Raw genomic sequence first — 22,021 nt, 5'->3', positions numbered from 1 at the left:
ACCCCACTCATGAGTGAAAGACGGCAGTTTCGTCAAACCCTCCCCATTCTTTGGTTTCTTTCCTTATACATCCAGTTTACTTGCAATTGCCCAGTCGCTTTTACTACACAATAGCTCATGGAAATCCCAATTCGGATCAAGAAATCTGCAACAGACGATGAGCTTGCCGAACTCGGCAAAACGCAGGCAAGCAGATGGGCTGTTTCCCTGTGAGTCTCTTCTTTCACTAACTTGCCACAGCTGCAACATGACGATTGCACTATCTCGACCGAGACGAGGAACATGTCCGAGACTCTTTCCGCGCCGGACAATGCTGTAGCAATCATCGTCGATATCAGCGCGCCAGGCGGCAAGTTCGTTATCGGCAAACACGCACAGGTACCGTGGGGTATCGACGTAGTTGCAGAGACGGTAACGCAGAACGAGCGCCAATTATTGATCTGGCCCTGGCGTTGCGAGTGGCAGTTCTATGCACTCGGTTCAATCAAAATAAGATACCTCGTAAAGCCATCCAGCACTGCTACATGACCTGTCTGCAGCGGTCTCGAAGATAATAACAGAGCTGCGTGGTAATGGGAATAGTGATGAATGGTTTTGCTGTGGGCTGAAAGGGCTCTGTCAGCAGGAGAGGTCCCGGGCATATGAGCTTCTGAGTGACAAGCGCAGTTGATATCTCCAAAAGATCGATCGGAGTAAGCTCGTACACGTTTCCACTGAGCTCTTGAAGACTGGTCAGCCTATAACTACAACACCATCTAATTCAGCTCACCCGTCTGATATCGCGATTGAGAGGCCAACGAGGCGGTTGCTTCTTGAGAAGATATCGCCTCAGATGGGACCGATGCCTCAGGTTCCCTTTGCGACAGTATTTCCGAAGCGGTCCCACTGACGTTGCTACGGTTGTCGTCATCTGCTAATCGGTAAAGTAAGAAATACAGGGTTCCTGAGCGGAGGGAACTCTACTTACCTTCTGGAACAAGACGACACTCAAACTCACGCAACCTATCTTTGATATAGGTAGACAGATGCCATCCTTACTCTGCCAACAGTGTCAGAAGCTTCCTCTTCAGCTCTTTCTTAGTGTCTCTGAAAGCGGATTTGCCGACTGCCAGAGCAAATATCACCGTGAGCTCTTTACCACCTAGGGAGTGAGCCTGCCGTACAGCAGCAGTGTATGAATCTGCTCCGTTCTTGTCGGATACTAAATGGAGGGCCTCATGAATGCGTTTTATGTCTCTCGTCACTATCTTTTCACCCGTCTCTATCCACCTCACCCAAGAGGAAGCGCTTTCTAGCACAGTTTCTTGGTCCAGCGGTGCATGGCGAGAGGCTTTCCCGGTTTTATTGCGAGCATGGGGCATGGTTGGGCGTTTTCGGCGCGCCATGTCAATGGGCTTAGAATGAAAGCGTGCGACAAACTTTCTTGTTGGTAAAGAAAGGCTACCGACACAGTCGGGGACGCACCGGGACTTTATACATTCTCGTTGGAAGGGCGGCTATTTTGGTTGGAGTATTGGATCTTGGGGTGTTCTGTCATAGCCACATAGCCGCCGCACCAGCCACATTCCGGGTCCCGTGCCCGTCACCATTTGTTCTCTTCTCGCTTTTGTTTCCTTCCTTTCATACATTTCTCCATTACTTCACATATGAACCGGCTAAGTCGGGGTCTTCATATTATAATAATTCTTGATTTATTCTATTGCACAAATATTTGAGTATGTTTGCTTCGCGGAAGCATTTCACAAAAACTATGTCGACTTTCGCACCTGGAAGTACTCTTCAAGGTGCCTCTTGGAAATACCGAATACTCAAACCTGTAGTGGGGGATAGCACGCATACCTCGACCGTCTATAAAGCTGAGGTTATTCCGCGTGAGCATGCACGGGGCGTTCCTCAAGCTCCCAGAAGGTCTGCTGTGCTGCATCATGAATCATAACCTGGCCCGTCACTAACTGTACTATATCAGGGCTCTCATCAAAGTATCCCCGCCTGGCGCTGTAATTGCGCTAGAGAACATGAAGCGTGAGCGACAGGCCTATCGTCTTCCTGGTGTCGCCTCTTCGGGGTGCTTCCGAAAGATGTACGATGAGATTGACAGTAGCACCATCGCCTTGGAATGGATGGACACCACTCTTGCAGAGGTGAAATACCAGCCTAGCATGCGTATATACCCCCTCATCGTGACTTTCATGAGAGCAGCTTTGACCAGTTGTGTCGTACTGGAAGGCTACAGAAGTGTGAACACAGGTACAGAGTTCCTATTCTGAGAAGATTAACAGTTACTAACATAACCTGTCCCAGACTTTAAGCCCGCAAACATCCTGCTCTCTGGCATTGAGACCGGCTATATAACAGCTAAAGTAGGGGACTTAGGACTTGGTGAGTCTGCATTAATACCCGCAAGACCACTCTGTTTCTTTTTTGTACTGATAGATCGACTTTTAGTGGTGCCATCTGGCAGTCTTTGCAATGCACAACCATATGCGATGCGCGCTCCTGAAGTCTTCCTAGGCCAAGCATGCGCTGAGCCATCCCAGGTCTGGGCAGTTGCCGCGATGCTGCTTTGCTGGATAAACCCGGGAGTACTGGGCGTGTGGAATAGTCCGCATCCCTTCATTAATGACGCTTGGTGCATGGCGAAGATAAAGCGACTATTCCCTCATTGGAAGATCCCACACTCCGACAGTGTTGAGGGTCATTCGCTGAAAGCTGCAGTAGATGCTGCTAAGAGTTTCAGTAAGGAAGTGTCAGAGTTGCAAGCAATCTCACCTTTGTGTGAGGAAATACGTAAGGTGGAAATGCCTCAGCAATTAAGGGATCTTCTTCGATTAATGCTGGTGGTTGATCCAGTCCAAAGGCCCTCCGCCTCATCTGTGTTAGCGTCGGAAGAGTTTAAGGCATTAGAAGAGCTTGCGAGAACGTGAATCCGGTGAGCTTGGGAGGACATCACATGGATTAATATTCTGTACAATTTCAACAAGCTACAGTCCCTTCTTCACGCGTCTAAAAGAGATCGAACAGGCTAGTTTGGTTGGAAAGGATGGGAGAACGTGCTGGCCGCTTCTCCCTCTACTGTTTATTATCGAGCTATAACTTCAACCACATCTTCCCGATAGTCACGACAGGTGTCAATAGATCCGCTGCAATACCCCAGCAATAATTTGCCATGCGCCCGTATGCAGACTAAGCTGGAGGGTTGTGACAAAAAGCCCAACGAGAAGCGGGTATATTCTCCAACGACATGCCGATTTCCAACGAGAGTTGATGCGGGAAAAAGCACGGATTGTCGTACTATAGGCCATGCAACCAACGCCGCCTGAGCCTTCTATTCAGCCTTGGATACGCGACCAACTGGATCTGCCGCATGATCACAATCTAGAAGCTATAGTATAGCCCTTTGTGCCTGCCTTGGAAGCGAACTCACGCTAATTTGGCACGCAAGACCCTCACATTGGCCCTCGCTGATGGACTAAGGATACCTCCAACAAGCCAGCTTAAAGTTCATCTGGTTGGAGGACCTTTTGTATGAAGGGGATCATGCGTTATGATCTTGTTGGAGACATATTGGGAGCAGATGGGCATGAATTGAAATTTATAAAGGACGCTTTCAAGCCCTCCTCCCCCCTACTTCATGAGATGTGCCAAACGAACGCAGCTGCTGCATCAATTACCCTACTCGATATACAGCGCTCACAATTTTCTTATCTATTCTGTCTGTCTCCTTAAGCCAACTTGAGCACATTCAGAATATGTCTCTTATCGGTCATGTCTTCAACAGAAGCCTCCAAAGAAATATCCCGGTGTATCTCTCTGAGACCGATCCCGGCTTCACTCGTCTCACCACGGTCATCGATCAAAACGTGAAATTTGCCGCTCTTGCCTTGCTCAAAGAGCGCTTCGAGAGTGGTAGCCTGTTCAATGAATCGGACATGAGGCTGATGGAACGGGTTACTATTACGTGAGTAGCCAACAGCTAACTAGCAATCAATCAATCCGTTAACCTCCTCAACATCCATTTCTATCTTCTCTTTTCCCCTTTACTATGTTACCACCAACAATCTAGCTGGGAAGCTTGACTGATACGATGCGAGATAGTAACCTGTTCCACGGAAGCCCCGGTGATCCTAACGAGCATTTGTCTGTTCAAGGTGAATATAACAATGGTAACATGGTTAAGGGTGGGCATGCTTCTGTTGATGCATCCAAGCAGACAATAAGGGTTTCACCCACACACACGCTTCCCCTTACCAATCACAGAAATATCAAACACCTGCTAACTGACGCCTACTCCTGCTACTTAGCAAGCTAGCTAGCTAGCTGGGTAATCCAGATACCTCTTTGCTACTAAATAGTTAGTGGTATTCTGCTCGGGCCGTGAAGCGACATACTATATCACGGACAACTAGTATACATGGTATATTACTAGTAGTACTGACTGTTTTTTCTTCTGTTTATTGTGTCGTTCCTGCTTCTTAGTACTTTGTTCATTGTTGCCAATCCCGTCGCCGGGTGATGATATTGAAGATGATCCTATTTCTCTACTGTCATCATCGTCCAACTGTCTCATTCTTTCTAGATTAATCAATCCCATTGTCAGTATTACTATAGACCTTGCTTGATGCATATATAGTGTTTTCAATTCGCCCTTGTGATATTCCCTCCCCCCCTATATCAGCTGCGCAGGTAGGTAAGGTTGCGTTGTAGAGTAATTAGTATCTCACTGAATGTATGCACTTAAGAGCTTCATAATAAGTCACCCCACTATATATGGCACTGGCTATACCGGTACATGATAATAAATGAAATATATCAACAGAGAGTATATCTAGGTACCAGACCTAATCTGGTGGATGAGTGTGCATTATGTCTTATTGTATAGCCAAGACTAAGCCTGTGAACTAAGTAGTCGCTTACAAATAACTGCTGCCAGTGCTGACCAGTTAGATACTTCACCAAGTAACCACCAAACGCCTCTACAGTTCATTCAAGGGTAAGCCCCGCCGGGGCACAGTTAAAGAGGGATAAACACGTTCCAGCGAGCATGTACAGTTCACTTCATTCCTTCCCTACTGACTATCATACCTACTGACTACTTACTTACTGCCTACCTCATTCGTGTCATATCCAATGAAGCAAGCAGGGCAAATTCTATCACCAGTCAACGCCGTCCCAGGACAACAATCCAGTCCGAAGCAAAGCAATATAGACGCAGAGCAGAATCACAAGACTCAGAGAGAAGTATACTACTACTGGCTGACTCTAGTAAACATTCCGGGTCAGAGATATTCAAGGTGAAGAGAGATCACTGATGAGAAAAGGAAACAAGGAAAAGAAAAAGAAAAAAGGTATGACAGGAGATTCTTGCTCCGTCCAAACAAATGCCACCGTACAAGCAGGCAGCCAATGTCAATCAATCCCAACGCCCGTCAAAGTGGTATTTGTTAAGTACTCCCGCTACCCATCCAGTTTGCACCTACCCCGGTTAGCCAGTGTCATGGCTAGCCTTAAACGCCTGTGGTATTGTTGGTTCCGCAAATAGAGGCTACATGGCTAGCCCGTTTTGGTTTTCTTCGTTGAACGCTCGTTGCTTGTTACATCGCCGTTGTCCTTCCTTAATGGATACAGATGCATGCCCATTTCGGTGGGGAAGTCGGGATGCAGCATGTTGAACCGGTTAGGGTCCTGGGGCACCCCGTCGACGTCTGAGGGGATTGTCTCAACTAAGAGCTGAACGAGCGTGCGATCCACGAATCCCGCAGGCTTGTTATGCAACCGGTCGATGCGCGCCCAGTCGTCATCGACTTCCTCGTTCATCAGAGGAGGCAAGGGAGGCGCGCCACTGTTGCTTGAACGCGCGTGATAGTTGGCCAAGATATTGTACGGGAGACTAGGACGTACAGCGGGCTTATCTGACAGCTCCGCCAGCGCGTTCAAAGCGTGATTTCCATGCCCCCGCGTGGACCGCGTGGCGTGGAAGTTCTGACTGGCTGTGCGAGCCATATCGGCCGCAGGAGTGCCATTGTCCTCGGCACCCGTCCCGTCCACCCCCGAACCATCGTCGGCATCGGTGTTGTTACCGTTTGTAGCCGCTCCAGACGGCTGGTCCGCACGCTTGGACGTCGAAAAGAAGTGGACTGTCGCAATGTGTGCAGCATTGGCATGAGCACCAAGCTCCCTCTCCGTAAAGAGAGAATTGATGGAGTAGGACGGCGCTTGCTGCTGCTGGGCCGCCTGGGCCTTGGCGCGCTCGGCGGGGTTGGTCTCGCGCACAGGCGAGCCCACATCCTCATCGGCCGCCTTTCTCTTGCGCTTATTAAAATGCTCTGACATGATCCCATTGCCGAGCTCGTCCAAATCAACGCGGTGGCGGGTGTGACGAGTCTTGCGGTTTCCGTGGATCCCACCCGGACTGGCAGGGTTGGTAATGCTGAACTGATTGGGGTGTAGGAGAAGGGCGTTGGTATCCGCCAGATCCAACTGCTCTTTTTCTCGCATCAAGCGAGCCCTCTTGCCCGAGATCGTTTGAACAAGACGCTCCCGAAGGGTAAGCGACAAGTTATTGTATTCTTCCTCCGCGAAATGGACCCGAAACGCATACTCCTGCTTGAACCGTTCGAGATTATGATTGTGACGATGCTGGAGAAGCGAATAAACATTAGCCCGCGAACTCGACAGAAAAACAAAAGCTGTGCTAGGATGAACTCACTACCAACATAGCCAAATCCGCATCCTTCTCCGCCTTGACCTGATTGACCTCCTGCACGAACCGCGAATACCACATGCCAGCCAAGCTCGCCATCTCTTTGGCGAACTTGCCCCCACCGACGGTATTCTCGATAAGGCGGGCAATATCCTCCGCCGAATCGGGGAGAGGGCCGGGTTCGTAAGGATCAGCATTGTTAATGAGGGTCATGTCGCATTGAAGAGCATGCAACTGTTGGCGGAACTGTGTATCTCTGTTTTGGCTGAACGAGGCCGTGAGGTCATGGAGGCGCTCCTGGAGCGCGCTGCGTCGTTTGTCCCGTTTCGACAGCGGCACGCTGGTCGGAGGACTAGTGGAGCGCCCTCGAGATTGTAAGTTATTTGCCATCATGGGCGCCCCGTTCCCGTGGACCGGGGATGTTGGGCCAGGAGAGTAGGCCATGAGCAATAATGGTGGAGGTGCTAGAGCGAGAAAGAGAGAGAGGAGTGGAGGGCAAACACTGCGAAGAGTTGAGAAGGGCGATGAGAAGAAGGCTCAGTGGGAGAAGCAAAGCTGGGCTTGGCAGGAAACTGCTGCCGGAACAAGGCAGGGCGAGACCGAGAGGCTCGAAAGGCAGTCTGCATAAGCACGGAGATGACAAGCGACCAGGCAAATTCGAGGCGAAGAAAGAGGAGGCAGAAGAACTGGACTGGAGAGTGACGGAGGAGAGCAGAAGGCGGGAGGCCGGCCGTTGGCCCGAAGCGGATTAGCCTCGGGGACATTATTGACCGCCCGGCCTGTCGGTGTTTTCCCGGCCTGCAGTGAAGCCATACAGAGTTATTAACTACACAGACTTGAGTTTTGGTATGCTTGATAACATATGAATTAAAAAAGGACGACAATTGCAGTGCGCACTCCATTATCTATGGGAGAGTCTTACATAGGAATTACCACTGTCGTATACGGTGTACAACTCACTACGCTGACATCATCTATCGCTGCCTTTGGGTTGCCTTCTGTAGGGCGGATCATGTATTTCCATATCTAGTTTAGAAAGAGTAAAAAGTAGTAGTAATCACATGCTAGTGGTCGTCACGCTGCCATGAAATAGATATCCTGGGTATTTTCATCCGATAATAGCAAATGCACACAGTCAATGCTCCCTAGACATTCCCAAACGTGCAATCGAGAACCCAAAGCCCAACTCCGCAGACGCCGCCGGACCCGCCAGTTCCCCATTTTGAATCACACGGTTATATATCCTTCAAGAAAATATTAAAAGCAAAGAAAAGAGAAGAGGAAAGATGAAGCATAATCAAGAAGATGGAGCATCCATATACGGAGGCGGAGAGGGATTCCCGCCCGCAACTGGCTCCACAGCTGCAGAACCCGTGCTTAGTGAGTCCGGCGGATCACGAAAACTCCCAACTCAACACCATCCCGAGGCTCCGAATCCTCGCCATATGGCCGTCTTCGGATACCATCCAGGATCTCCCCTAAGAGCATGGCCGAAGTCACCTCTTTATCTTCCAGAATGTAATTCGTCGACATATTCGACACTGCCTTGGTCGCAGGCAGCCGGCGGCCGTTCTGCCAGTATACGCTGAGAACCTCCTTCATACGAGACTTCTCCTGGTGAATGTACCACTCGGTCCACAGATCACGGTCCAGATGGGCACTGCCCTTACGGGCATCGACAATGCTGAATTGAGACGATGGGGAGCTCAGATCGCAGCAGAGCTGGGTGAGGTTTTGCCGCATCGTGTCAAAGTCTTCCATGTGCGAGACAGACGAGAGCTTTCCCAGATAGCGACCGATGTCGGTGGACAACTCATTCACAACCACCAGCTGACGGAGTAAGGGATCTAGGATGGGTCCGAGGTATTGCGACTTGAAGGTGGATGCACCCCTTCTCGTGGGGTAGACGAACAGTAATGACCCGCCGTCAGGTGATAGCTCACTCAGTCGGTCGACCAAGAATGACGGACGATACCGGGAGAACATGTCTTTGTATTCCTGTGGGGACGACGGAGGGAGATACCGCTCCAAGACCGAAACGTGGACGGTGTGTGGCGGCACGATCGGCATCGGAGAGTACGTCGTCTTGGGCTGGATCGGACCCCGGAAATCGTGATAGGCGGAAACCACGGCTGCACTGGAGAAGACAGCCGGTGGGTTGAAATAATCCTCGCCGGAGAAAAGCGAGCGAGGTGTCGGTGGAGGAGAGGAGGGTAAGTTGGAAAGGCTGAACTGTTCAGGAACAGCATGGGTGATGTTGATGTATGGAGACTGTCCATGACGAAGGCGATCTTGAATCGCGTGGACCAGGGCGCAGTATACGCTATCGTGTGCGGAGACCGGGGCGGACTTATCAGCCGGTCGTGGGTAAGGAAGCATTTGTGAGACGATCTTCACGGCTTCCCCGCGACCGTTGGAAAAGGGAAGAGATGATACTATCACATGAAAGGTTAGCTTCCAGAAGCTCTTACAGAGATTTCCATACGGAAAGGACACGTGATCGGAGGGAACTCACTCGATGCTTCAATACTATTCTCCAGCCATGAATTGTGATCACAATCCATGTCACCAGAAGACCCGGGGCTACCACCAGAGCTTGACGGCGATCCATTTGAAAGTTGATCGGACGGGCTGCTGAGGCCGTCCGACGTTCGGCCGGGCGAATTACCGATGCTGGGACCTTCATCCATGGCCATTGGCCCGGGCTCCCGGTTCATATGCGACTCGAACAGCAACATTCCGGATGAAGGATTCCACGCTATGTGGTCGTTGTCATCCGGGGGAGTCGGGGGAAGGGCGGAGAGATAATCACTTTTGGCGGCGGATGTCTCCCACACCCCGGCGGTTGACTGGGACGCACGAGCCGCCAGCGACCCCGATGCGGTGGAGGAGGTGGAGACGCGAAGACGAGTGTCGGAAGGATTGGACTGGGATTCCGCCCGAGTCGGGGATTTGGAGAAAAGGCCGAAGTCTTCCAAGGGTGGCAGGTGCAGAGAAGCGTTGCTGCGAGAGAGGAATCGAGAGACGGGAGAAGGCTTTGTTAGGAGGGATCCTTGAGAGGCACGTCGCTTTAATCGACTGGAGCCGATGTTGTGATGGTTGTGGTGGAAGGCAGAGGATGGTGATAATGATAGTTGCGGGTGTGACTTGAGAGGCGAGACGGGGCTTAATTGGAGCGGATCCTGTGAATCAGCTGGCGAGCTGGCTCTCATTGGCGTGCTGGGTTCCCCCGACGCTTCTGAGGAGGATGTGGATGAGAAGGAAGATGCTGAGAATGGCGAACGCATGACCGGGCTGTCTCGCACCACAGATGTAGGTCGATATGGTCCATGGCACTGTGGGGGATTCATCCAGTCTAGTTGCTGGGCTACTGGCGAGCCGGGGAAGGGAGGCGACGTCGAAAAGAGGCGGATCCAGCCAACTCAATATCCACGAGTACGCTAACTTTAGAGTGCAGCCGAAGGACTTTCAGGTCTCAGACACAACCCGAGGGAACGATGTTGGGGCCGGGGAGAAGGAGAGTTGATATTGAGTAATGGTGGTGGAAGGTTGGGTAGCTTGGTAGAAATCACGAACAAACAGCACCATGAAAAGCTGGCTGGCGTGGCAGAGTTCGTGACAGGGAGAGGGGGAAACGAATAGTAGTTGTTGGGTTAGAAGGGAAAGCAAAATAGACGGTCGGGAATGAGAGAGAGAGACCGGGGAGACACTAAAAGAGGAGTGGAGGAGGAAGAGGAGGGGGGGGGGGAAGTAGTAAGAGGACGAGAGATGACAGGAAGGTGGGAAGAAGGGAAGAAGTGGAAGGTTAAAGATGAGAAGATGGAGAGACAGAGAGAGGTAAATGGTAAAACGATGATGATGATACAGTGGAGAAGAGAGCGAGATTGAAGGGGGGAGGGAAAGAAAAGACCAGAGAGTGTAAGAGAGTCAGCGAGAGAGTCGAAAGAAAGAGCCATCCGGGCCCTGTCGAGAAAGTTTAGGCGCGGATGGAAAATAGCGGTTCAGTTTCAAGCAAGACAGAACAGAACAGACAGAAAAAGGATCATGACGCCTGGGAAATTGACCCAAGGGCCAGACGCAGAGACTGACAGCCAAGACCCTCGGGCTGCGACTTTCCACCGGCGTTCTAGACCTGCCGGCCTTGGCCTGATTGGGGAATTCATGACACGAGGACGCCCGGTCGGGCCAGTCAGCGGGTGAGCAATGCAGGTGTATAAAACGGGACACTTTTAATCTATCATCTGCTCCCGCCGGCATTCCACCTGCATTGTTTTATTTACCCTTATTAGTTATTTCCTTTTCTCTAGCTGCTAATTGTATCCTAAAAATTTTATTGTTTTTGCTATTCATCCCATATAATAACCATCCAAGTTATTCCCACTCAAAGCAGGAAGGTTTCCTGCTCAAGTCTCAAGGTCGCGGACTGAGCCGACCAACCGACTTATCCAGAGGCCCAGACGCCTCCGACTCGTCTAGGCCTCCATAGTGGCTGATCGGAGCTAAACCGGGACAGGCCCAGCGATACCGTAACGGGCATTACACGGGCCTTCCAGCAGAGTCCACCAGTGTCCAGTGCCCACCTTTTTAGTTTTGCCCCCCATCTCTCCCCAAAAAAGTAGTAGCAGCGCCCCACCGCCCGTCTGGCCTTTCCCGGTCGGAGGGGAGTCTTGTCTGTAGCAGCAGCAGCAGCAGTACCAACAACCACCAGCCAAAGTGTGTAATGAAGACAAGGCAAGCGATGTAATGGACTGGACCCTGGGAAGAAAAGCATGGATGACCAGCTTGATCCATGACGACTTGTCTGTCTGGGTGGATCCGGCCGTCGTGCCAGGCGTCAGGCAGGTACTACAAACTGCCCACATTGTGTACGAGAAAAGAAAGGGAAGGGAAATAAAAAAAGGCAGCATGGTTATTTCAACCAGGGCGAACTGATCAGGAGGTTTGCTTTTTTAATTCTTCCCTCACACTGTGGCAGTCTTGCCGCCTGCCTGCCTATACTTGGTAACAATGGCCGTTACCAGTAACCAACAACTTGTCTTCTGCTCTAGATCTCGTATTACCTGGGATCAGCATCACTTTATCGATCTTGCTCTTTACCGTCTGATCCGATGCTTATTTACAACTAATTTCCTGTTTACATTTGACCTACCATACATTGTAGTGGTGATTCTTCAGAAAGTTGAAGCTTTCGGGAATCCCGAAGCGAAGCCGGGTGCACACTGCACAGAAGTAACAAACAACATCAAGAAAACCCCAGATAATCCGGAACATAGTCCCTGATTAAGACCACAATGGTGAGCAAACTAATAAACCAGCGTTCAATCAGGTGGGTAGCGTATAACTAGTCTAGTGACGGTGCTAGCATCTTCGATCCCGGCCACGCTTCAGCCTTCAGTAGTAGTTCTTCATTATCGTCTTTATTATTGCCCATTCCCCATAATTTGTACCTGACCTATACCAACTAGTACGCAGTACCTTACCCACTCATGGATCCTGCACTGCTGAATCTAGAAATTTCCCACGCACAATAAATAGTTACGGTGTAGAAGCATGACTCAGAGTAGACGCGGACCGGAAAAGGGCGAGATGGTGAGGGAGCCTACGAGTTGAGCCAGCCAGGAAGGAGATGAATCACCTGTTATGGAAAACCCAGATAGAAAATAATAAGAAAATAAGAAATAAAATTAATTAGAATAAAATCCAACTAAGGCCAAGTAAAAGGAAAAATGGTTCTGGAACTCTATGCCAAATCCCTCTGCCTCTCAGTGTCTGTCCTAAAGTCAACCGGCAATTCAAAACTGCTCATCCCCCAAATTTCAGTGACTCTTGACGTCGACAGTCTCGCCCTCACCCTGGTTCGGCGTGGCGCAGAGGCCACCCTCATTGGCCTCCCCGGGCAGCAGAAGGCTTGCTTGCATGGCGCGATCGAAACCCACTGCCGCTTCCGGGCGGATTGACGCCTAGACCCTTGTTCCGTGCTGCTGAAAAGATCCGCCTTATGTGGTCCGAAATGAATCAGAAGGGAAAATAGAATAATAAAAAAAACTCGGGTCAATTATTGTTGTGTGTGTGTGCGCAACTGGGCCATTATGGGCCTAGAGATGAACATTGGCAGGATAAGGTTCAATTCTTCTGGGATCAGGCAGGGTTGATGGATGGGGGAGGGAGGGGGCCACTGGGAGGCCCTGGTCTGTCTTGTCTCCCTCTCCAGTCTACAGACTAGACTAACTACCTACGGGAAACTAAACTGACTTTCCTCTCTAACCGAAGGTTTACTTAACTTAGGCCGTAGCTTGGGCTTGACTAGGTTACTGTAGGTCGGGTCAGGCAAAAGAGAAAATTGGTTTAGGGATCTGTAGGTGCGGGAGCAAGTTAGTCTGAGAGTTAAGTTAGTTAGTTCGCTAGGACTATACCTCTCAGGTTTATCGTAGATCCGGCATGGCTCCCGTGGCTGCGCAGAGCTGAGGCTGAAGAGGGAGTTTAGTGTGCTTGTTGTTTGTACTTTTGGCGCTGCTGAACATACTGAAAACAATCTCCATGTGTTTACCTAATCGGGTAACTCCGTCCATAGGTATACTGCTTTTAGTTATCTCTGTCTCCTTTTTTTCTTTTCTATTTTCTTGTACAAAAATAAAATAAAAAAAAATGTCCCCTTATCTCAGCCTCACGGCGTCTGACCTCAGATGTCGTCCGCAGTCGCACACAGGAGGTACATACATACAACGGGCAGAGCGATGGAAAAAGAAATGTGTCTATCCACGCCTTGCTCCTGCTACTACTTTTTCCCCTCCCTCCTGTTCTCACTCCCCCCACTTTCAAGCCCAGTCCAGTCCAATCCAGTCCATTGGAACGATCCCGTCTGTACGCATCCATAGCCGAAGAGAATTGCATGTCGTAAGTGGCTGAAATCATCCTCACCTCCTTTTGGCCTCGCACGCAGCCCAACACTATCACCGATTAAGCCCTGTTTAATAAATCAGTCCTCCTCCAGCCTTTTCTGCTAATTTCCATCGTTGTCGGAAGCGATATAACTTCTTCATTACCGACTGGGATACAATTCCACGGTACGTGAAATTAGACCCTTGAAGCGATCCTGCCTGACAGGTGTCACTGTCACTGTCACTATCACTGCTGTCACCCAGTTCTGGACCCTAGCTATCTATCCACACAATTTCAGCATAAGGAGCATGCGTATGCTATCGCCATCCATATCAGGGATATAGCATATCCAACCAAACCAAAAATCTTACAGAAAGAGAACGATCTTCATCACTCACATCACCATGAACAAGGCATCTGCATACACATCCATCCATCCATCCACCACAATAGCCATCTCCTTTTGAAAGTGAAGCGACGACTCAAACCTGATTCTCTGATCTACCAACAAAACCTAGACTACTACTAGATCCTCTGATATCCTGTTTCCCGAGACTGACCGGATGTGATGCGATGTATGGATCTACATGCCGTCCATCTAATTTACTACCCCTTCCTGATCAAGTATACACGGCTCACTCTCACACACACCCACGATCCAGAACATCCTCTGTACTACAACAACTAAAACGTAGGTGGTATACGGTTGTGCCAGCAAATGTATCTCGTGATGTGATCGCAAGCACGGAAAATGCAAAATGAATTGTGGATAATGGCGATCCCCACCGGGTTGTATCCCATCCGACTCGGACCCAGTCTAGACCCCGTTGGTTACCTACACAACCTGATGTTTCTACCAGATACTCTCGTGTGGTGGCGTGGCCTGTCTCCATCCATCAGGAAAATGAATTCATGCCTGATGATTGATGCTCCACTCTACACTTAACCAAGTACTGAGTGTACAAGAGAAAACAATACATAGTAAATTAAATAGACAATCAACTGATCATTATTCCCACGGAGAAGAGAAAAAAAAAAATAAAGACAGAGGGAGAAAGGAAAAGAATCTCAAACACACCCATCCATGGAATCTCAATCCCCCATCCCGTATAACCCAATCCCAATTCCCCAAATCTCTCTCCCTCCGATGATCAAATCCAGCCATACACAACTATCCCGTCTCCAACCTTACTTTCTCTCTCTCTCTCTCCCATTACCACTAGTCTAATAGTCCTCTATCTTAATGACTCTCTCGAATCAACCCGTCATAACTAGATACAACCATCCATGCTTAACCCACGGTTCCAGACAACTCCATTTCCTCCCCGTTACTCTCCACATAGTCTAGATTAATTGATCTTCCATCATGAGACCCAGCCAGACTCATCCTTTCCAATCTACTCAACCAGAGGATCGAATGATTAAAGACTAGATTCATCATCATCATCATCCTCCAATCTCTTCTACCAGAGGATAAAATGATTCAAGTAAAGTAATAGGATAGACATAGTATAGACGGACAGATATACTCTCCCGTGCCACATAACCCATCACCCACCATGTCCAATGTCCATGTCGAATCTAGATGCGATAAGATAATTGCCATCCCTATCCCTATCCCCACACACACCAAAACCCTCACCAGATACCTAATTCGTCTACTAGTCCCAGATGGATAAAGAGTCAAGATAGAAAGAATACGAATTTGCCGCCACCCCTCCCTTCCCTTCCCCTCCACTTCTCTCCTCCTTCGCCATCGCGGAGTAATCCAACCAACTAACCCAACTAATCTAATCTACCAACCAACCAAAAGCACCTAACAAGTTAGTCCAGATAGTTAGCGGTAGTAGAATGTGGGGAAAACACGGCACATTCGTACGTACGTAAGTTAGTTCACCACCACTACACAATTGAATCCACTTCATCATGTCTCAGATATACAAAGGTCTGGAAAAAAAACAAAAACAAAAACAGGTTTGTTGTTTGTATTTGTCTTTTCATCATTATATTTTGTTTTGTTTTTGTGTTTTGTTGTTGATGCAGTGGGGATAGTACATGAGGGGCAAAACGGGGCAAAGAAAAGAGAGACAACAATTATGTTTGTTTGTTTTCATGGCTTGCTGAATAGAACAGACAGACAACATGCATGCATGAAGTTCCCCACTTTTGACTTACCTCCCTTGCCTTCTTCTTCTTGTCTTGTCAGTTAGCCAGAGGGACTGCCAATCTTACAGCCAGCCAGCTAGCTGTGTTAGGTACATAGTAGGGAGGTAGATAGTTGGTTACAGAACGTTGTCATTGTGTGTTTGATCGACCTGGATTGCGTGTTTTGTTTTGTGTTTTGTGTTTATGTCTGTGTCAGATTTGCTTACGTTGTTAGTTGACTGATGTGTGGGCGGGTCTGTGTCGGATTCTGCTACAGTTCTACAATGTATGAATGACATAGGTTCAATGATAATGTTTGTGCATGTATTGCTCTTCTCGTCCATCAAAAGTATATACAGTTGAATAGAACTACCTCATCCTTCCGGATTCCACCTCGTGAGGCTATTTTGCCTCCACACTCTAACCGTGGCTGTCCTCACAATAACCTCAGCCCCGAACCACGTCTTTTGCCCCCTTGCTGCGAATGGCTTACAGGATTGCACGATCTGGACATATTCTGCTCAAGCCACACACGCATGCACAACGGTAGGCATTTCCGCGGAAGCAGTCCTCGACGTTACATCCACCGGGGGATGTCCGTGAGTTTCTGCAAGAGGAAGTACGGGGGCATTGTAACTTCGGTGGCACGTCTAGGCTTAGTGCACACCTACTTGCTTCGAGACTGTAGATAGTGTCACTGAGAGGTGGTTGCAATAAGTTTGCAACTCACGTCAGTGGGCCGATTCCTAATTTCGGCGGCGGATTCGGCCATCCCGATGCAGGATGATTCCAGACCGTTGGTGACTAGACCCACGACAGGTGGTCTGTTTAAATTATTTTTCCAGCTTGGTCGCTTGATACAAGCACCCCTGCGATCACTCAAGATGTCACCGATCTTCTGCGAGGGTCACCATGGCGGCGAGCGTGAAATCTCTGCGGCCGCTCACTGCGGCAGGGATGCATGCCGCGATTGGCGCCGGCCTTGGCAAAGAGCTTCTGGTCTTCTTCGTCGATGACAGGGAGCGGCGTGCAGCTGGACTGCTTCACCGTAACGGACGGCCGTGACGAGTCATTCCGAGAGCGCTGAGTCGGTCGGTACGACTCCTCGGGCTGCAGGTCGTGTCGGTCCAGAGCAGCCTGCAGCTCCAAGCACTGCAGCACCAGCTGCTTCACCCCATCGGTCAAGGCGCAGGCGCGATATTCGATGTCCGGCCAGAAGCCCTCGCCCCAAAAGGTATCCTCGCGAACAGCGTTCTCCAGCGATTCGTACCAAAAGTCGAAGTTAGGCAGCCGTCTCTTGGCGCTCGGGAGGTCCAGACCCTGCAAGTGGTCTGACAGGAGACACGCCACGGCGACAAATCGAATGGTCGGCTCCGAGTTCATAACGTGCAGAACGATACAGGCGGGGCAGCGCTCGGTCAAATACCAATCATGCTCTTCGCTCAGAATGGAATGCAGCCAAGCATAAGCACCACGCGCCTCACCACGGAACGCCCGTTCGCATTCCGCGCCTTTGTGGCGTGGCAGCACATTGGTTGCGATACGCGAGGCTTGATGGTGGAGCAGGAACAGAGGGAGGAGGATGGTGTGGATGATATCGCGATGAAGGCGGAAGGTTTCCTGTTCTTGACTGGGGGTATCATGGCGATGCTCGGCACAAAAGCTATAGCCGATATTGTTAGCTACGATAATTGACCGGGGAATTCTTATTTGTTTTGATGGATGCAAACACGTACCTGGGAGCTTTCATGCCCAGTTCCTGGCGCCTCAGATGCTCCCTCACAAGCCTAAAAGCCTCATTGCGATCCAAATTGGCGCGATCCCGGGGAGAGATGCGAAATGGGGAATATGTGCTGGTGGTGGACATGTTGCGGTCAACCGCTTAATCGCGCAACGGATAGACCGTAACGATGAAAGAGGTGGGAATATATTATGGAGACGGTAATATATAGCGATGGGGACAAAAATAGCAATCCGACGACTAATATGCGAATAAGGATGACGTTGCACCGGGGAGGCACAACAGGGTTGAATTTGGGCGAAACACGAAACGACTAGTCCGAGCCAATCAAACGAGGCACAAGTGGGCGGAGAAGCTTTCCAAAGAGGGCGAATTTGAAAGACGGGAGAACCACGGATAGCATGATCCAGACCAGAATAGACGAGGATGGAGTGTGTGTTGGTGAGGAATTAGGTGTGGTAAAAGGGTGGATAATAGTAGGTAGATAAGGTGAAGAAGAAAAAGAAGGGGGGAGGAGGGGAGGAGGGACAATGGGAATTGTAGATATATCTACTTTAGTATGAGTTTAAACCCCCCAGCACGTCAGAAACGGGCAAGAAAAAGAAAAAAGAGGGGAGGGGGGGTGGAAAAGGGAAAAGCAGGAAATGAAAAAGGAAAAGGAGGAAATGAAATGAAAGCGTTGGCGGAGATTCCTTGGAAAGGGAAATGGCACGCATGCGGGAAAAGGAAGCCCCAGTCAGACGAGGCCCCGTCATCCACGCAAGCCGGTGACGATCCGTCTTTCACTAGTCGATTGCTTGTAACTCTCTGCTTGCATCTCCTTTTTTTTTTTTTTCCAACCCCCAAGAAGGATGGGGGGATATAATAATTATTTTTACAACGAAGAGGCTGTCTACGTTGCCTACTTTGATTTCTGTTGCTTTTTCAGATATTTTTTTTATATTCATATTTATTTTTTTCGAATATCTCAACAGCATCCTACGTCAAGCGGCCGAAGAGTAACGGTAACTAGCAGAGAACAGACCCCATCTCCAGATGATCCTAATTATTTAGGCGGTGGGCCCAGCCAGGGTCTCGATCGTTGCCAAGACCCATCGCTCCTCGTGCTTTGGGCGAGACCGGAGAGCCCAAAGCAGAACACTTCCAGCAATAAGGGGGCGGGCAATCCCGGGCGATGGCTTGCAACTGGTCAGGTTCCTCCTGACATCGCTGGATCGTGTCCACCCAGTGCCATGTTCCCAGCATATCTTGACAAAAAAATCATAGCATACATATTAATAGTAGCTTCTTACCCAACTTCACTTTGCCCCCCTCCTCAGATTTATTAGCCACTATCGTTTGAGAGATTAATCGTCTGTTCAGCCCAGGCGATCAAACCGGATGATTTGAATTGCGACACACAATTCCTACCACACCATAAGTAAGTAGTAGTATCCACTCGGGCCCTCCCTGCCCTACAGGTTTCAGGCGAGAAACACAAGCAATTTCAATTTCAGTTCCAGTCTTATTTTAATATTAATTTCCCGTAGCAAAATTAGTATCAGTCTATTTACTTACTGTGTAGCAATAATCTGGATTCATTACCTCATTTCCCTCTGTCTCGCTTCCTCCTTTTCCTTCAAAGGAACGATTCATGACTAATCGGGAAACGTTTTGTTGTGCGAAACCCCTATAATCACGTGAGGGACTGGGGATTGCCAATTTGGGTCAGGAACCAGGCCACTCATGAACATTTGCTGGGAATCTTGTATATCGGAATTGTAATGTACCCAGACTCAGATACTCTTTGTAGTAACCAAAGTTCAGAGTTCCATTCAGATGAAATGCTTAACCCGAACATTATTGAATGTGGTGTCCCAGATATCTCCGACGCGGTACTCACATAGTTCGCGACAACCTTGTTGCAATGCCTGCATAAACAATCCAATCCATGTTGTCGATCCCATGCACCCTGGCATCCATTAATCTGTTCCCCCTTCGATCGCGCTGCATTCCATCTTCCCCGGAGATTGGAACTGCCTCTCCTTCTCTCATCCACTCCAGAGCCACAATGAGTTTAACGCAGCTGCAGGATTCTTTTTGACGTCACGCTCCTTGCAACAACACTCCCGAGTATGTCTCCTCCAGGGCAGACACGGTACCTCTGGTATGGCAGGGCGCCAGGACGATGGGGAGGTAGATACCCGGGGGGATGAATGACTTCAACAGTTATTCGTGCATCTGTTATATTAGAACAGGTGTTTTCTCGTCCATGCAAGTGTCTGCATTCTCATTCCCTGGGTCGTCTTATCTACCTGCTTTACAATTTACAACATTCACTGTCCAGACAGCTGCAGGCAGTTTTGCTGGCGTGTTCCACTCACTTCTGCACTCCGTCTTACTCAATTGATACCGACGCATTGGACTGGTCTATTCGCTGTGTTTTATCACTCTTTGGATAAGGATAGCGGTCAGAATCCCCGGAAGGAGACTGCAGAGTACCCACCCGATCTATTATCGCAGATTACTTTGCAGAGAGCCAAGCCGCGTGCAGGGACTGCGAGAAGACAATGGTCAAAACACACTGGTCATCATCTGCAACTGCTCTATCGTTGCTGCTCAACACGTTCTATATCCCCACCGCCAGTGCCATACAAACCATCTCGGCTGTTGGTTCAAAATTCTTCTACGAAGATGGCACCCAATACTACATCAAAGGTGCGTGTGTCTCCATTCGACCCACGATAGTTCCTCACGCACTGACCCGCACGCCATGGTCTAGGCATCGCCTATCAACTCATTCCCGAAGATCCCCTGATTGACACCGCTCAATGCACGCGAGATGCCGCCCGCATGGCCGAGTTGGGCACCAATGCAATCCGTGTGTACCATGTGGACCCTAAAGCCAACCACGACGGATGCATGAAAGCTTTCGCAGATGCAGGCATTTACCTGTTCGTCGATCTCGACACGTTCGACACCGCGATCTCCCAGGTATGCACTTACCACCACCACCATCTATACCCTATTCATGACCTATCACCCGACCCATCATCGTATCAGGCCGCCAACAAAACCCTTACCCATACTAACCACATCATCCCCATCTTACAGGACGACCCCCACTGGGACCAATCCCAATTCGACAGCTTCAAAGCCGTGCTGGACGCCTTCCAGAAATACGACAACACCGCCGGAGTCTTCGTCGGTAACGAAGTCCTCACCACCAAGGACGGCTCCGCCGCCGCCCCCTACGTGCTAGCCGCAGCCCGCGATATCAAATCCTATCGCAATGCGCAGCACTACCGCTCCATCCCAGTCGGCTATTCGGCCGCAGACATCGCCGAACTGCGCCCCATGCTGCAGAACTACCTAGCCTGTCGCTCTGACCCCGCCGAACGACTCGATTTCTTCTCCCTCAACGCCTACGAATGGTGCGGTGACTCCTCATACGAGCTGTCCGGCTACCAAACCCTCCAAGACGAAGCAGAAGGCTACCCCATCCCCATCTTCTTCTCCGAAACAGGATGCAACGTAGCTCGTCCCCGCACCTTCTCCGACCAGGCCGCCATCTTCGGTGACCACATGTCGGGCACCTGGTCTGGCGCTATGATCTACGAATGGATCGAGGAAACAAACGACTACGGCCTGATCGAGTATGGCCCTCCCGGCGCCGACACTCCCCCAACCGCTACCAAGGATATCATTGTCCAGGACGGCTTCACTCGCCAGGGTGAACCCACCCCGATCCAACCTGACTTTGATAACCTCAAGAACCAGTGGGCTACGCTTGACCCTACCGGCGTCGCCCTGTCCGACTATGTCAAATCCACCGCGGCTATCTCCCCTCCAGAATGCCCTGCCTCGACAGACGGTGGATGGGCCGTGGATCCATCCGCCCCGCTCCCAACTATAGGTCAAGCCTTCGTCCATGCTGATGATGATGATGATGATAACAACTCTGGTGGTGATGATGGTGCTACCTCTCCCGCTTCCGCCACCGCAACCACCACAGATACTGCATCCGAGTCAGGAGCAGATTCTTCGAAATCAGTATCAAACAAGCAGTCTTCTCCCTCTTCAGGTACAAACCCAAGCGGAGTAGCCGCTTACAGCCCATCGAGCGGGGCTTCATCCATGCATGCTGGAAATGGTAGTGGCTTTCTGTTCCGGCTTGATGTGTCTGCTCTGTTTTGTGTGGTTATTGGGGGCGTGGCGTGGTGGTTGTAGGTGATTGGTTAGATGCATGTGAGATGTACTAAGTAGTACAGTAGTATGCGAGTGGTCAGTCGGGTATTTTTGTCCACCATTGGGGTCTTATCATTTACTTTCTGCATCTACTTCTTATTACTTTGACCATATTTGGTCTTTGATATGTGGGTTTCTACTTATGCCTGATCTGATGATGATTTTGGAAGTGATTTTGGAGGATACATGGGTGTTTTGTGGGATAGGGATTGGCGTGGATGGTGGGTTACTTACTACTGGATAGTCATGGCGGAATTATAAAATATATGTATCGTCTTTTCGGTGTCCTCTTATCTTTGACGCGTATTTATATTCATTACGGAAACATA

At 49.8% G+C, this 22,021-nt stretch overlaps 9 protein-coding genes across 9 annotated transcripts; 3 read left to right on the top strand and 6 right to left on the bottom strand.

Annotated features, from left to right (window-relative positions):
- Positions 1-520: 520 nt before the first annotated feature.
- BO79DRAFT_259329 (uncharacterized protein) lies at positions 521-1,361 on the bottom strand (the record flags this gene model as incomplete). Its single annotated transcript, XM_025686358.1, has 4 exons — positions 521-720; positions 770-913; positions 968-1,002; positions 1,039-1,361. 4 exons carry the CDS (start codon positions 1,359-1,361, stop codon positions 521-523), a joined length of 702 nt encoding a protein of 233 aa, XP_025535199.1.
- A 654-nt stretch (positions 1,362-2,015) lies between these two features.
- Positions 2,016-2,924, top strand: BO79DRAFT_158633 (uncharacterized protein; the record flags this gene model as incomplete). Its single annotated transcript, XM_025678916.1, has 4 exons — positions 2,016-2,247; positions 2,302-2,379; positions 2,446-2,787; positions 2,851-2,924. 4 exons carry the CDS (start codon positions 2,016-2,018, stop codon positions 2,922-2,924), a joined length of 726 nt encoding a protein of 241 aa, XP_025535198.1.
- Positions 2,925-3,749: 825 nt separating this feature from the next.
- On the top strand, positions 3,750-4,309 carry BO79DRAFT_158484 (uncharacterized protein; the record flags this gene model as incomplete). The annotated part of the gene is made up of 2 exons (XM_025678910.1): positions 3,750-3,958; positions 4,096-4,309. 2 exons carry the CDS (start codon positions 3,750-3,752, stop codon positions 4,307-4,309), a joined length of 423 nt encoding a protein of 140 aa, XP_025535197.1.
- Positions 4,310-5,124: 815 nt separating this feature from the next.
- On the bottom strand, positions 5,125-7,354 carry BO79DRAFT_240526 (Sds3 domain-containing protein). Its single transcript, XM_025685037.1, has 2 exons — positions 6,707-7,354; positions 5,125-6,636 (listed from the first exon to the last, which is right to left on the bottom strand). The coding sequence occupies exons 1-2, from the start codon at positions 7,142-7,144 to the stop codon at positions 5,551-5,553; spliced, it is 1,524 nt and encodes a 507-aa protein (XP_025535196.1). The 5' UTR covers positions 7,145-7,354; the 3' UTR covers positions 5,125-5,550.
- Positions 7,355-8,077: 723 nt separating this feature from the next.
- BO79DRAFT_158417 (uncharacterized protein) lies at positions 8,078-9,912 on the bottom strand (the record flags this gene model as incomplete). Its single annotated transcript, XM_025678908.1, has 2 exons — positions 8,078-9,135; positions 9,216-9,912. 2 exons carry the CDS (start codon positions 9,910-9,912, stop codon positions 8,078-8,080), a joined length of 1,755 nt encoding a protein of 584 aa, XP_025535195.1.
- A 1,232-nt stretch (positions 9,913-11,144) lies between these two features.
- BO79DRAFT_275654 (uncharacterized protein) lies at positions 11,145-11,639 on the bottom strand. The gene has a single exon (XM_025687691.1). It carries the CDS (start codon positions 11,605-11,607, stop codon positions 11,200-11,202), a length of 408 nt encoding a protein of 135 aa, XP_025535194.1. The 5' UTR covers positions 11,608-11,639; the 3' UTR covers positions 11,145-11,199.
- Positions 11,640-16,509: 4,870 nt separating this feature from the next.
- On the bottom strand, positions 16,510-17,805 carry BO79DRAFT_58266 (uncharacterized protein). The gene is made up of 2 exons (XM_025689453.1): positions 17,461-17,805; positions 16,510-17,387 (listed from the first exon to the last, which is right to left on the bottom strand). Exons 1-2 carry the CDS (start codon positions 17,589-17,591, stop codon positions 16,604-16,606), a joined length of 915 nt encoding a protein of 304 aa, XP_025535193.1. The 5' UTR covers positions 17,592-17,805; the 3' UTR covers positions 16,510-16,603.
- A 709-nt stretch (positions 17,806-18,514) lies between these two features.
- BO79DRAFT_221717 (uncharacterized protein) lies at positions 18,515-19,397 on the bottom strand (the record flags this gene model as incomplete). Its single annotated transcript, XM_025683531.1, has 4 exons — positions 18,515-18,712; positions 18,867-18,968; positions 19,023-19,134; positions 19,348-19,397. The coding sequence occupies 4 exons, from the start codon at positions 19,395-19,397 to the stop codon at positions 18,515-18,517; spliced, it is 462 nt and encodes a 153-aa protein (XP_025535192.1).
- A 617-nt stretch (positions 19,398-20,014) lies between these two features.
- Positions 20,015-21,802, top strand: gel6 (putative 1,3-beta-glucanosyltransferase; the record flags this gene model as incomplete). Its single annotated transcript, XM_025680133.1, has 3 exons — positions 20,015-20,162; positions 20,227-20,438; positions 20,559-21,802. 3 exons carry the CDS (start codon positions 20,015-20,017, stop codon positions 21,672-21,674), a joined length of 1,476 nt encoding a protein of 491 aa, XP_025535191.1. The 3' UTR covers positions 21,675-21,802.
- Between the last annotated feature and the right edge of the window lie 219 nt (positions 21,803-22,021).

The sequence above is a fragment of the Aspergillus costaricaensis genome (genome assembly GCF_003184835.1).
Source record: "Aspergillus costaricaensis CBS 115574 unplaced genomic scaffold BO79scaffold_41, whole genome shotgun sequence".
In the NCBI taxonomy this organism is placed as follows: Eukaryota; Fungi; Ascomycota; class Eurotiomycetes; order Eurotiales; family Aspergillaceae; genus Aspergillus; species Aspergillus costaricensis.
The sequence above is the reverse complement of the archived record's forward strand: the minus strand, read 5'-3'. Positions and strand labels throughout refer to the sequence as shown.

Bases quoted from the DNA above. Each gene is read 5' to 3' on its own strand.
- BO79DRAFT_240526 (XM_025685037.1), bottom strand. From the start codon at position 7,144: ATGGCCTACTCTCCTGGCCCAACATCCCCGGTCCACGGGAACGGGGCG. The intron at 6,637-6,706 runs GTGAGTTCATCC...TCGCTTCTCCAG, and splicing joins CGGATTTGGCTATGTTGGTA to CATCGTCACAATCATAATCT.
- BO79DRAFT_275654 (XM_025687691.1), bottom strand. From the start codon at position 11,607: ATGCTGCCTTTTTTTATTTCCCTTCCCTTTCTTTTCTCGTACACAATG.
- BO79DRAFT_58266 (XM_025689453.1), bottom strand. From the start codon at position 17,591: ATGTCCACCACCAGCACATATTCCCCATTTCGCATCTCTCCCCGGGAT. The intron at 17,388-17,460 runs GTACGTGTTTGC...TATCGGCTATAG, and splicing joins CTGGGCATGAAAGCTCCCAG to CTTTTGTGCCGAGCATCGCC.